The sequence below is a fragment of the Sarcophilus harrisii genome, chromosome 5 (genome assembly GCF_902635505.1).
Source record: "Sarcophilus harrisii chromosome 5, mSarHar1.11, whole genome shotgun sequence".
Taxonomy (NCBI): domain Eukaryota; kingdom Metazoa; phylum Chordata; class Mammalia; order Dasyuromorphia; family Dasyuridae; genus Sarcophilus; species Sarcophilus harrisii.
Window position 1 is genome coordinate 9,555,417 of NC_045430.1, and position 13,705 is coordinate 9,569,121.

At 62.2% G+C, this 13,705-nt stretch overlaps 2 protein-coding genes across 2 annotated transcripts; one reads left to right on the forward strand and one right to left on the reverse strand.

Annotated features, from left to right (window-relative positions):
• The first annotated feature begins 93 nt into the window (after positions 1-93).
• Positions 94-3,344, forward strand: RRP7A (ribosomal RNA processing 7 homolog A). The gene is made up of 7 exons (XM_031940456.1): positions 94-275; positions 1,079-1,221; positions 1,332-1,457; positions 1,683-1,800; positions 2,337-2,434; positions 2,619-2,817; positions 3,120-3,344. Exons 1-7 carry the CDS (start codon positions 203-205, stop codon positions 3,203-3,205), a joined length of 843 nt encoding a protein of 280 aa, XP_031796316.1. The 5' UTR covers positions 94-202; the 3' UTR covers positions 3,206-3,344.
• Positions 3,345-3,440: 96 nt separating this feature from the next.
• Positions 3,441-13,261, reverse strand: SERHL2 (serine hydrolase like 2). Its single transcript, XM_031940455.1, has 12 exons — positions 13,160-13,261; positions 10,370-10,519; positions 10,154-10,267; positions 9,154-9,195; positions 8,828-8,847; positions 8,098-8,172; positions 6,951-7,063; positions 6,410-6,489; positions 5,940-5,974; positions 4,056-4,138; positions 3,775-3,874; positions 3,441-3,697 (listed from the first exon to the last, which is right to left on the reverse strand). The coding sequence occupies exons 1-12, from the start codon at positions 13,161-13,163 to the stop codon at positions 3,578-3,580; spliced, it is 936 nt and encodes a 311-aa protein (XP_031796315.1). The 5' UTR covers positions 13,164-13,261; the 3' UTR covers positions 3,441-3,577.
• Positions 13,262-13,705: the final 444 nt, after the last annotated feature.

Below are 13,705 nucleotides of genomic sequence, written 5' to 3' on the forward strand. Positions count from 1 at the left end.
ACACCAGGACTAGAAATAAGCGCCTGGGTCTTTAACAGTCTCCGCCCCCCGGGGGGGGAGACACGTGATTTTTGCCGGTAGTTATAAACACACCGCCCACTCCTATACGTCACTTCCGAAACGTCCCGCCCGCTATCCCCGCGCTTTCTCGTCTGCCGGCTACGAACTACGACTCCCGGGATTCCCCGCGCCGTTTTCCATCATGGCGGCGGGCGAGAAGACGCGTGTGAATGAAAAGACCCCTGAGGGGGCAACAAATCCGCCTGGGTACCGAGGTGAGCCCCGAGGGGGACCCGGGCCGCGCCCTAACCCTTCCCGCACCTTTCCTGCTAGCAAAGGCGGCTCGGGGCGGGGGGCTAGGAGAGCACGCGCGGCGCTGGGCCAAGGCGGAGAGGCCGGAGGGCCCGCCGTGTGCCGCTGGGGGAGGGGGCGGGGCGGAGATGGGGGGGGAGGTGCCCGGGAAGGCGCCCTGCAGGGACCGGCCGGCGCTGGGCCCGGGCTCGGGAGACCGAGGGCGGGCGGGAGGGGGAGGGGCCGCCTTCCGGACGGGAACGGAGCGGACGCACGAATGCACGCCTGGCGCAGGGGGGGGGGGGGGGGAGGCCCCCAACTGTTCCCCGGTGCGTGGCTGGGCCCGGAAGGACGGACCCCGGAGCCGCCGCGGGGAAGGCCTTGAAACCTAACAGGCTGAGGATGCCACCGCAGGTCCCGCCCCGGGGCCGCGCTCTTAAGGGGAAGGGGCCGGGGGGCGTGTCGGGACGCTCCCCCTGCTTGGCCAGAGGCCCCGGCGTGGAGGGGGGGGGCGGAGGAGCCGGGAGCAGAGCCGGGCTGCACGCCGGGGCCGAGGGGGGCGGGGCAGGATCCCGGACCTCTCCCATGGTTCCCGTGGGGGGGAGGGGGCAGAGGTCCCGAGGTGGGGGATGGGCGGGAGGGGCCGGGGAGCAAAGATGGGAGATGGAGGCGCCCGAGGCGGGCGGGACGCGGGCTTCCCGGGAGCCCCGGCCGCCGAGGGTCGGGGGTAACAGGAGCCATGGGGGCTCCTGAGCAGGGAGTGACGGCCCCGCTGCTTCCCTCCCAGCCATCCCCATCAAGTTCACCCAGGATCAGGCTTCCTGTCACTTCCTCTACGTCAAGCAGCACCGGGTTCGGGGGGGCGCCAAGTCCGGCTGGCCTTCGGACCGCACCCTCTTCGTGCTCAACGTCCCCCCGTACTGCTCAGAGGTGAGCGGCCGGGGGGTGGGGGGCTGCGGGGGCAGTGAGGAGCGCGGGGGCAGGGACGGGGGGCTCCCGGCCCGCGGCTCACCCCGCGCTCTCCCTCCTCACCCGGCCAGGGCTGCCTGGCCCAGCTCTTCTCCGCCTGCGGCCCCGTGCAGTCCGTGAGTCTGCACGAGAAACCCGACCTCTCGGAGATGCCCAAGACCACCTCGTCCGAGTTTTTCTCTCCCAAGTCTGTCCCGGTAGGTCTCCCGGGAACCGGGGAGGGAGGCGGGGCCGGGCGTCCAGAAGGGGACAGCTGGCTGGGGTCTGAGGGGCAGGCGGGCCACGGGTCGCCCTTTTCCTCTCCCACTTTTGGTGTGAAAATGTGCTTTCTTTGGGACGGGGGCAGCCACGTGCCCGAGGAGGGGCCCAGGGGGCGCAGGGGCTCCAGGGGCGTCTCATGTCTGCCCCTGCTCTCCCTGCAGGGATTCCAGGTGGCCTACGTGGTGTTCAGGAAGCCGGCGTCCGTGCCCAAGGCTGTGGCTCTGCCGGGACCTCTGATCGCCTCCACCGAGAGCCACCCAGTGAAGACCGGCATTGAGAGTCAGTGGGGAGGGGCAGCGGGAGTCTTTGGGGGGGAGGGGGAGGGGGGCTCCTCTGCTACTCTGACAGAGACACGGGCACAGACACACACACACATCTTGGGAGAAGCCTCCAATTTTAGAACTTTTACAAATAAGGAAACTGAGGCCCACTTTCTCCACCTCCAGAGGGAGCCTTGGCTCTCCTCCCCTTTGGGCCCCTGGGCTGGGGTGCTGGTAGCCAGCTCTCTGGAGGCGGGGGGCCCACAGGGCAGGGTTAGTCCAGAGTAGGCAGCCAGTCTGTGGCAGCCCCCAGACCTCCTGAGGCTCCTTCTCCGGGAAAATCAGCCCACTGCCCCTTGGAACACTGGTCAGGCTCCTGCCCCCTGGCACTCCCTCCGTGCCTGGCACAGTGCTGAGCCGCTCTCAGGGTCACCGGGGCCAGCGCGTTCTCCCCCAGACCCAGGGGGTGGGGGTGGGGAACCTCAGCAGGGCTTCCTGGATTCAGTCACGGGCGAGTGGGGCAGCTTCCATCCCTCACTGTTGTCCCTTTGCCAGAATGGATAGCGGATTATGCGGATTCTTTGGTGGACCCAGAAGCCCTCAGGGTGGAGGTGGACAAGTTCATGGAGGAATATGACAAGAAAGCAGCTGAGGTGAGACTCCCGCTCACCAGGGGGCAAATTTGCCTGGGCTTCCCCCTGCAGAGAAGGAGCGCATTCACTGCGCCCCTGAGTTTAGTGACTGAGGTGGGAAAAAGGGGCCTTAGGATGAGGACAGGAGGATTTGTCAGCCAGCTCTTGGGGTGTGGGCTGACAGGGCACCCTCCCTCTCCCGCAGGAAGACGCCAAAGCAGAGGCGGAGGAGGGGGTCCCAGATGAGGAGGGCTGGGTGAAGGTGACCCGCAAAGGCCGGCGGCCCGGCCTGCCACGCTCGGAGGCTGCCAGCCTGCGTGTGCTGGAGAAGGAGAAGCGCAAGAAGGCCCGCAAGGAGCTGCTCAACTTCTATGCCTGGCAGCACCGCGAGACCAAGATGGAACGTGAGTGGGAAGCCCCCCGCCAAGCCCCCATGGAGGGGCGTGCAGTGGGAGCTGTGCTCTCCCCGGCCGATGTCAGCCTGCTGTGGCTTGGGCTAGGTTGCAGCTGGAGCCTGCGGACCCCCAACCGTGCCATCCCTCATCCTGCTCTGACTACTTCCTTGGGGCTTCCTCCTCCCCCTTTATGGCTCACGTGGACCTCAGTCATGGGTTGGATGCCCTGGCAGATCGGAACGGGGTTGAGAAAGGCAGTGACTACCCCTCCTCCTCCCCCTGACCCCTTTTCTCTCCCTCCGTCCCCACAGACTTGGCCCAGCTGCGCAAGAAGTTTGAGGAAGACAAGCAGAGGATCGCTTTGATGCGCGCCCAGCGCAAGTTCCGCCCCTACTGAGCCAGGACGCCCGTTCTCCCCGCCCGGGCTATGGCCGACCCCCCAAGAAGATTGAGTGCGGAGCCCTGGGTGCCCAGCTCCACAGACTGTGGCCGGTCTCCAGAAGATGTAAATAAAGGACAGAGAGCCCTTCTGCCCAGTTGCCCGCATGGTCCGTCTCGGGGGGCTGGGAGGGTCCCCTCCCAGTGATCCCTACCACCCCCCACGGCTCACCCACCACAGACCACAGGCAGGCGAGGAGGAAGAGATTTTATTTGGCAAGTCATGGAAGGCTGCCCCGGGCCTTCCCAGAGAGGTCCCAGAAGGGGGTGGGGGCAGGGGCTGGGCACCCTCGGTGCTGGGCAGAGCTGGTCTTCTGGGCCAGGATAGGGGCTACAGATGGGACTGTAAGTCCTCATTGCTTTCTAAGAAATCGCTGATGACCCCGGCCACCTTGTGGGGCTCCTGCATGTGGACATAATGGCTGCCCATGACCTCCACAAACTTGTAGCGCTGGAAAGAAGGGCCTAGAGTGAGTGGCCAGCCCCTGCCCAGGAGCCCCCGGACCAGCCCTTCCCCAGACGACTCACCTCCTGCAGGGTCGACTTTAAAACGTTTACAACGGTCTCCATGGATCTTGGGTTTTCTCCTTTTCTGAGTAGCCTAAAGTAACTGAATCCCTGGGAGGCCCTTAAAGAGGAGAGGTCTCTGTGGCCCCCTTGGGGCTGGCAGGTCCAGGCCGCCCCGGGGGGCGGGGGGGGGGGGGACCAGCCCCTTTGGGGGCCTTCAGTCATTTGGCCTCCAGAACTCTCAGAAGCCAAAGGGGAGGACTGGGTGGGGAGGAAGGGGGAGGGGCACCTTTCCCACTTACTTCAACATGAGGACTCTGGCCTGGATCTTCTGGCAGAAATACTCCAGCTGCTCCTTGGTAATGAACTCAAAGTTGTTCCCTGGCTGCAAGGGGAAGTAGAGCCTAGTGAAGGGAAGGGCTCTGGACTAACAAGCAGCTCAGAAAATGCATCTCGGACCCCCCCCCAACGGCTGCTGTTGTCCCCATGTTACAGCTGAGGAAACTGAGGCAGGCAGGGGGAGATTCTCTGACCATAGGGAAGCACAGCACACACACATCTGGCTAAAGTGCCAACTCAGAACTGGAACCCAGGACTCAATGCCAGTCTCCTCCCCACTGGGCTTGCCCCCCCCCCCCCAGGGGTTGGGGGGGTGTCCCTCTGATCTAAGCCCAGAGGCAGGAGTTGTGGCACGTGGAAGAGGCGTAAACTGGGCCAGGACCCTACACCCTCCCATTGTCAGAAATGCGGGGGGTGCCCCTCCGGGCCAGAATGTACCCCTGGAGAGCTGGACTCCCATTCTGCCTCCAGCAGACTACTTTACTTGCCCCAGTCTCCTCATGTGTAACATTTTTAGACTAAGATTAAAAGCCTCCCAGGGTTGAGAGGACCTGTGAGGTCACCCAGATGGAGAAGTGGCAGCTCAGATCTGAGGTCCCCAGCTAGTTAGCAGCTGGAAACCCCTGGGATTCGCCAAGCTCGTAATTACGGGGAGGATCTTGTTTAGTGATGCAGCTTTTGCCCACAGTGCCCCCTGAAGCCAACAGGAGGGGGGTTGGCCCTGGCCCTTCTGCTCTGGCTGGGGGCCCTCTGCCCTGCTGACAGCTTTATGAGGAGCTTCTGTGGGGGAGTTAGTGCTTGGTGGAGGGTCCACACCTGTGCTTCCTGCCCCCCCCCCCCCCAGACTTGCTCTTCACTGTGGAAGGTCACCGGTCTGACCTTGGGAGGGGGATCCACAGCCACATGCTTGGGGGGCTCCCACCGAAGCTTGTGCCCCTCCAGGCCAGAATGAGGGGGATGGGGACCCCCCTTGGTTCTGAAACCTTTGCTAATGGACTGAGCAGAGCTACTAGCAGCAAAAGCTTTCCTCTCCCGGGCTTACTCATCACCTCCCCTGCTCCAAGATGCCCACTGGCTCCCTGAGCCCACGCTTTGCCTGGCACCCAGCTCTGATCTAGAAGTATCAGCCAGGCTTTCCCCACACTGCTACTGCCCCCTCACGTCTGGGGCTTCCCGGGTTCATGGGCTCGGGGCTTTCTCTGCAGAGGCCCTTTGGGCCCAAGGTGGCCGGGGCAGCTCTCCCAGGACTCCCGGGCCAGAGTGATCACGGTGGGAGGGGCACCTGGGCCCAAGTCCAAATGGGTGTGGGGGGCAGCGTTTAGGGGCTGCTCTGAGGCTCCCAGCTTCCTTTGGGCCAAGGGGTGGAGGCTCAGTGAGGAAACCCCTCCAGGAGGGGGCGGTGTGGTGAAGGAGACAGCCAGAAGGGGACTGGGGGGGGGGGGGGGGGGGGGGGGGGAATTGGGGCTTGGGCTCGGCACCAGGAGCCTCACAAAGGCCTGTTCTTGGTTCCTGCCTCCTCTCAGCAGCCTCCCTGCTCTTGTGTCCCAGCTCCCCCACCCGGACCCTCCTTCAGGCGAGGAAGCCAGTGGCCGAGGGGCAGCCCTGGTCACCACCCTGTGTGCCTCAGTTTCCCCATCTGCAGAAGGAAGGCTCCCGTGTCTTGCCAAGAAAACCTCTAATGGGGTCGCAGACATGAGAGCACATTCGCCGGGCTTCCCTCCAGCCGAGTCCTTGGGGCCGGGGCCATTTTGGTCTGGGGTCTTGTGAAATCTCCCTTTGTGGACCAGTCACCCGGCCCCCAAGCACTTGGGAAGAGGTTTGGGGTTTAAGGAGAAAGGAAGACTCACCAAACCCAGCCTCCGGTCCCGGTTCAGCACCAAACCTAAAGGTCCAGAGCAAAGATGGCCATTCTTTAATGGTTCTGAAGGACTTGGTCTTATAGGGCAGTTTCTGGTCGTGATTATTGGCTCATAGACGTCTGGCCAGGCTTCTGCAGGACTCCCCCACCACCACCAGGGCCCCCAGGTGTCCCCTGTATACTCCAGGACTGGGGATCTGGAGGGTTCTCATTATTATGGCTCAGTGGGCGGCAGGAGGGTGAGGGCCATCAACCCCATTTTACAGAGGAGGAAACTGAGGAAGGGTGCAGCTGATGGCCTGCCCATGTGCTCAGACACACCCCTTCCCCTTTTCACCCCCATGTATTGGGGGGGGGGGGAGGAGACCTTTTTCCTTTTTGGACCAAGTTTGGAGGGAACGGGGGCTTCCGGGGACACTGCCCGCTCCTGGCTGGGATGTGCCCCCGGGCAGCTCTAACCTTCTGCCACCTTGGTGGTTCCTCTCTCCAGCAAGAGCTTCCCGCACTCCTCACCCACCTGGATGTTGTTCTTCAGAAAGCTGGGGGTGGGGGGGGAAAGCACAGGAGACTTTAGGGAGACCGGGGCAAGGGGGGCACCGTGTCCCTGGTGCATTAAGTGGGGGGGGATGTCCGGTGACAGTGTGATCATGAGGGCAGAGGAGGGCCTTCCCGCGCCGGAAGCAACAACAGGTGGAACCCCAGCTCCAGCCCCTCCCCCCACGTGTGCACAGTGTCCATGGGCCAGCACATCCCCCGGGGGGCAAACAGTGCTGGGCAGCCAGTGTCTGCTGAATGACCCACTGATTTGTTAGTGTGGACAAGTGAGGGCATCCCCGAGACGGCCGGTGCCTGGGGATCGGGGGGGTGGAGGTGGGGCAGGGATGGCTTAGGGCCCCAGCTTCAGAAAGTCCCCAGCCCACTGAGAACCCTCTCCCCCAGCCCCAGAATCCCCTCCTCCCTGAGCCCAGGACCCTCCCTCCCCCCCAGCCCTGTCCCCTACCTCTGCAGCATCTCCTGGGGGCTGACAACCTTGGGGGGCTTGTGCTGCTTGGTTTCCATCTCCATCACGTGATCGATGTTGTACCGTTTGTAAGTCAGGATGTTCTCCTTCTCCTGGAGGCGGCGGGGGACACAGGCGGGTGTGAGGGCAAGGGCTGGCACCGGGGAACCGGCTCTCCCCACCCTGGGCGGCTCGCACTGAGCACCGGGTCGAGCAGGGCGGCCGGTAGCTGCCTGGGGCCCTGCCCTCTCCTGGCGGGCCCAGCACACTGGCCGGCGACCCCCTTCTGGAGGAAGGGGCTCCGCTCCCCTGGAGCCCACAGGGACTGGCTGGCAGAGCTTCCATGTGAGCCCCCCCCCCCCCAAGCCTGGCATCCCCCTGCACACGCCCCGGCCGCCTCGCAATAAAAGTGGGGTTTGGGGGAGCGGCACCTGCCAGCATTGCTGCCGCCAGGGGACAGACAGAGCCCTGGGCAGGGGCAGCTGGACTCAAGGTCAGGGGCCGCAGCTGCCAGTGCCCAGAATTGTCCCCGATCTGAAATGTCCTTCCAGGGGAAACTTTTGTGCCGGGTCAAGGGCCGGGAGCCCCCCTGCCAGTCAAGACACTGGTGCCCCCACTGCTGCCCCCCACCGGGCCCAGGGTGATGAAGGGCAGCCCGAGTATTGGGAGGTTCCCACTGCCCCCTGGGACAGCCTAGCCCGGCCCCCATGGGGATAACGGGGTACAAATCCTGGTCAGACCGGAGCCATCGCTGTGTGCCCGCCCGCTGGACGACCCTCGCCCTCCCAGGAGCTCCGGGTTCCCCAGAGCTCGGCTTTTTAGAGTGATCACCACCCCCTTGCCCTCTCTGGGCTCCGTTCCCTTATGGGGTCCCCCAGAGCTGCTCCCCCTTTCCTCCCAATGGGAAAAGACATCACAGAGAGGCCGTGGCTCCAGACTAAAGGTCCAGAGGAATGGGGGGTCTGACCCAGGCCTGAGCCACCCCAGCTGTCACAGGAAGGGTCGGATTTTGCAAAGCTGGACGACCACCTGGGTAAGGTCAGGGCTCCCTTGGCTCCCGTCCCAGGCCCCTGGAAGGGCCAGGCCGGATCTGCGGGCCCCAAGGGCCCCCCACCTGAGGGTCCCCCCTCCCTGCCAAAGGCCTCACCAGAGAGTCCAAAAAGAAGGGAGTGCTGTCCAACAGGATGAGTTTATCCACCATCTCGGGGAAGGTGCAGGAGAACTGGAGGAGGAAGGAGAGAGACTGCAGAGAGGCGGCTCTCCTGGGTGGGGCCTGAGCACCTTCTGTAGGAAGCCTAACAATCAGGGATCGGCCCCCTCTGTTCCAGCAGCTGCAGACCCCGTCTCTTGGGTAGCCATCTGTACCCTCGGGGCACACAACAGGTACCTAATAAATGTTGAGTGACCAAGGGACCGAGGCTCCCGAGGGCTCAGCCAGTCCTTCCGGCCCACACTGGCTTGGGAGACTAGCTGTGGGGGGCTCAAGCTCCAGGAGGGCCCCTAACCAGTGCTCCCTTCCTGTCGCAGTGGGGGTGATGCTCACGGGAAGCGCTGGCAGGCAGACTGGCACAGGGGTTCTGCCAGAGACGTTCCTCTCTGGGTCTGAGGCTCCTGACCTCCCTGGCACTGGGAGAAGTGGGTAGAAGGTCTCTCCAGAGGAGTTATTATTAGGTAAGTCAATGGGGGCAGGACGGCAGCTGCCCGGACACCTCCCATCCTGGGGGAGAGCCCCGTTGGCCCGGGCTGGCTGGTGCCCGGGGCCTCTCCGCCTCACTTCTCACTGCCCCTGCCCCGGGCTGTCCGAGCGTGGCAAGCAGCTGTCAGGAGCACTTGCACCCCTCCTCCTTTCCCACTGGTACGGCAGCCCAGGGACTTACCATGCCCCCCACAACGCCGCCTGTGGGACAGAAGAGGAGGGTCAGCCGAGAGCGGGCCCCCCATCCTGCCTCTCCCAGGGCCCCATATGGGCAGGGGTGTGATCTGGGCAAGGGCACCCCCAACCCCCCGGGAGTGCTCCAGAGACACCGAGGGGGTCCCCGTGCCCTCCGGCGAGCAGGAGGCCAGGCCCACCAAGGGACTCGCTGCCACCTGCTCGTCTCGTCAGGGGCAGACAAGGGGGAACAAGGGCACGGGCAGACTGCCCCCATCCCCTCCCCCTACCATGGGAAGGTGCGAGAATGGGCCCTGGGCCCCATGGACTCACCAAAACTGTGCGCCAGGAGGGAGAAGCGCTTCCAGTTTAGGGCTGCAAACACAAACATACCCATGCCCACCTGGGCACACAAAACGCCCGTCCCAGCCAGGGCTGCTATCACTCATAGGCTCTCCTGCCACCAAGGGGACCCCATGGAGTCCAAGGGGCACTGACCCGGGGTGGGGGGAGGCAGCTCCCTCCGATCACCAAGGGCCTGGCTGGTCCTGCTGCCTCCCGGCCTGGGTTCCCACAACACTCTGGGCCCGGCTCCCCAAATTCCCAGGCCCCGTCCTTGGGTTTTATAAACACCTTTGATTGCTAGTGCCTTTGGTTCTTGGATGGCCAGTACCTTTACTACTTGGATGGCCAGTACTTAGTACTTGGACGGCCTGTACCCTTAGTACTAGGATGGCCAGTACCTTTACTACTTGGATGGCCAGTACTTAGTACTTGGACGGCCTGTACCCTTAGTACTAGGATGGCCAGTACCTTTGGTTCTTGGATGGCCAGTACTTAGTACTTGGACGGCCTGTCCCTTAGTACTAGGATGGCCAGTACCTTTACTGCTTGGATGGCCAGTACTTAGTACTTGGGACCGGCCCTGTACCCTTAGTACTAGGATGGCCAGTACCTTTACTACTTGGACGGCCAGTACTTAGTGACTTGATGACCTGTCCCTAGTACTAGGATGGCCAGTACCTTTACTACTTGGATGGCCAGTACTTAGTACTTGGACGGCCTGTACCCTTAGTACTAGGATGGCCAGTACCTTTACTACTTGGATGGCCAGTACTTAGTACTTGGACGGCCTGTACCCTTAGTACTAGGATGACTAGTGCCTTTGGTTCTTGGATGGCCAGTACTTAGTACTTGAACGGCCAGTGACTTTAGTACTTTTATGGATGGCCAGTACCCTTAGTACTTGGATAGTTGGGGCCTTTAGTTTCCCATAGGGCAGAGGGATTGTTCCCAAAGCCTTCTGACCTCCCCCCACTCTCTCCCCTTTTACCTGCTGCCACTCGGCGCACCTCATTCACAAAGTCATGCTGGTGGTACGTGAATCCGGGGTGATGATGGGAGGAGAAGCCGTGGCCCCCAAAATCCATGGCGACATAATAGAAGGCTGCAGGAGAAGGGGATGGGGTCAGTCCTCAGCGCCCCTTCCCACTCTTGGGCTGCCTCCACCCCTTCCCCCCCCCCCCCCCCCGCCACAGCCCAGCTTCACTTTGAGGAAGAAGAGGGATGAGCTTGTCGAAGGAGTTGGCGTTGTCCAGCCATCCATGGAGGCAGAGCACGGGGGGCCCCTGCAAGGAGCCCCAGACCTTGGCAGCAATGTGGCCCCAAGGCACAGTGAGTTTCAGTTCTGAGAGGACACCTGCAAGAGAGGAAAGATATGAGCCACTTTTAAGGAGCCGGGGGTCACAGTGGACAAAGCTCCAGGTTTAGAGCCAGGGAAGCCCGAGTTCAAATCCACCCCCCAGACACTTCTAGCAGTGTGACTCTGGGCAAATCACTGTGCCTCAGTTTTCTCATCTGTAAAAGGGGATAATAACGGCGCTACTTTGCAGGCTTGTGAGGATCAAATGATATATTTATAAAGGGCATAGCACGATGCCCAGCACATAGTAGGTGTTTAATAAATGCTTATTCTCTTCTTTTTTTGGGGGGGAGGGGCGAGGCAGTTGGGATTAAATAACTTGCCTACAGTCACACTGTGAAGTGTACATATTGATTTTGCACTCCTCCTGACTAATTCAGGACTCTATCCGCTGAGCAGCCCTTCCCCCTTCCTTACCCTAACCCAGCTCGGTGACCGCTCTCCAAGGGAAGGGACTGGACAACAATGACAGGAATGCTGTAGTGGCCGGAGGACTTGGGCCTGGAGTTTGGACCTGCCCGTTCCACTTTTCCCTGGCTAAGCTTTAGAGTAGGACCCAGAGCTCCAGCCGTGGTGACCTCCTTGTCTTTCCTCCGTTTCCAGACTCTGAACATTTTCCCCGGCTGTGCCCCCTGCCTAGCATGACCCCCATGGCCTTCCCTGCTTCCTTCAAGGCTTCTAAAAATCTCACCTTCTCCAGGAAACCTTCCCCTACCTAGTCAATTCCATCCCTCGACCGATTCTTCCCAAGCTTATAAGCCGCTAATTCTGGACGAAAGGGGTTACTTTTGTCTTTCTCTGTATCCCCAGTGCAAAATGGGTGACCCCACTGGGGGGTTTTCTTGGCAGAGGTACTGGCGTGGTTGACCAGTTCCTTCTCCAGCCCATCTTACAGATGGGGAAACTGAGGCAGAGAGGGTGAAGTTGAAGAAATAAAGCTCCTCGGGGAAACAGCAGGAAGAAGTCCCCCTCTCTCCCCCCCCCAATCTTAGAGTGTTTCTGGTTTAACAATCTAGTAACGATTCTAAAATCTGGCTTTAGATCTACTGTAATCTAGTTAACATGTACAGGACTGCTTGCCATCTTTGGGGAGAGGGTGGAGGGAAGGAGGGGAAAAATCCGAATAGAAATGAGTGCAAGGGATAATGTAAAAAAATTACCCTGGCATGGGTTCTGTCAATAAAAAGTTATTTAAATAAATAAATAAAATAAAATAAAATCTGGCTTTAGACTCAGTGATCCCCAGGGCCTCCCCCTCCCCCGTCCTTAGGGACCCATCATTCTAACAATCTGTCAAGGATTGGAAAAGTCTTAGGGCCCAGAAATTTCTAAATCTAAGGGATTTCTTCCCTTAGACTTTAGGGAAGATATTAATGAGCCTGAGGCTCCTTAACTCCAGCTCGCACCATTTGTCAACGATTCTAAAGTCTCCCGGCCTTAGGCCAGTCCTAGGTCAGGGAGAACCAGACTCCTCAGTTCTACTTTAGGTCATAAAAATTAGCATTATCAAGGACGAGAACCGGATAGATTTGTCTCCTTTCTCTCTCCGTTAAAATCTTTGGGAACTTAGCCCTCCTCCTGGGCGTTAATTAAAATAAACTTTGCCCTTGGACTTGGAGATGGGTTTTAAGAGACCTCATGACACCCCTCTGGGCCCTCAGATCTTTCTGAACTTGAGGGCTAGTGAATGACTGAGGCCGGATTTGAATATTCCAGACCCCTGGCCCTCTAACCACTGAGCCACCTCGCTGCCCCACCCCCCAGCACATAGTAGGCTTCTTAATGAAGATTTATTGACTCTCCACAGAGGAGTTAACTCCTGGCATTTAGAGGGACTTGCAAACGCCGGGGGGGGGGGGGGGGGGGGGGGGGGGGGTGGGGGGGGGATTCGAACTCAGGGCTGAGCCCCACCCGCGCTCTCCCAAGATGCGGCTTCCCAGCGGGCCTTAGGGGGCCGAGTGTCCCGTGTCTCCCTCTAACCCGTTCTCCACCCATCCATGTCTGAGCCTTCCTTAGCCTTGGGAGGATGCAGGGAGGAGCAAAGTGCCTACTGTGAGCACGCTCTGCTTGGCTGGGGCGGGGAGGGGAACGCGCTAAGGCGGGGAAGCGCGGGGCTGCCGCGGCTCCAGGACTCTGGGAGGCCCCCTCCTCCTGCCGGCCTCCCTCAGCGCTGTCCAGTGGGCAGAGTCGCGTTCTGTGAGTCAAGCTAAGGGTCTGCCCCTCGCCGGCGGCGTGACCTTGAACTCGGCGGGGCGATGGGCAGAGTGCCGGACTCGCAGCCGGGAAGCCACCGGCGGGGGCTGGGGCGCCGGCTGGGGGACAGCCCGTCACCTGTCTGCCTCAGTTTCCTCTTCTGTAAAACGGGGTAATCCCTGGCCCACCCTCAGCCAAATGCGGGAAAGCGCTCCGCCCGGCGCCCAGCAGGAGCCTGTTAAAGGCGCGCTCACGCCCCCGGCGCCTCCCTGAGCTCCCCGGTGCCTCAGTGTCCGGATCTGCCCCGAGGAGGGGGCTTGCGGGTCTCCCGGGCCCGGGCGGGCTGCGGATGCCATGCTGCCGTTCCCGGCCGCCCGCTGGGCCCCTCCTCCGCCCCAGCCCCTCCCCCGCTGCCCCAGCCCCTTCCCCGCAGCCGTGGCTCACCCATGCGGCTGGTGCAGCTCCGCGTCCGACGTGCTCGGGAGCCGGGCAGAGAAGGATGTGAACGCCGCGCCCGGGGAGGAGGCCGCCGTAGGCGGCTCCGCCCCTCCCAGTCCCTCCCCCCGGCGGATCTCCTCCCCTGACGCGCCCCGCCCTTGCCAGACCCTGGCAGGTGGCCAGCTCTTGCCCTTTCTGGTGCCGGGGCCAAAGGGCTGTGTCCCGCTCCCCCAATCCCCACCATCAGGGCTGCTCCGGGCTCCGGACAGACCCCCCCCCCAGGCCCCCCGCGGGGCTGGCACCGCTGCCTGCTGCGGGCACCCTCCCGCTGGCACCGGCCTGGACCACAGGGCAGTGGGGGATGTGGGCAGCGGGACGCAGACCGGACTGGCAGGACCTGCGAGCCCTGGGCGCCGGGCTCGCGACAGCTGGCAGGGCCTCGCCGAGGCTGCCGCACGGCGCCCTTCTGAACCATCCCACGGCCGTGGCCCCCCCAGGGGTCGGGCCTTGGGTCAGTCCCCCACCCCCTTGGCCCTCCGCCCAGGCACAAGG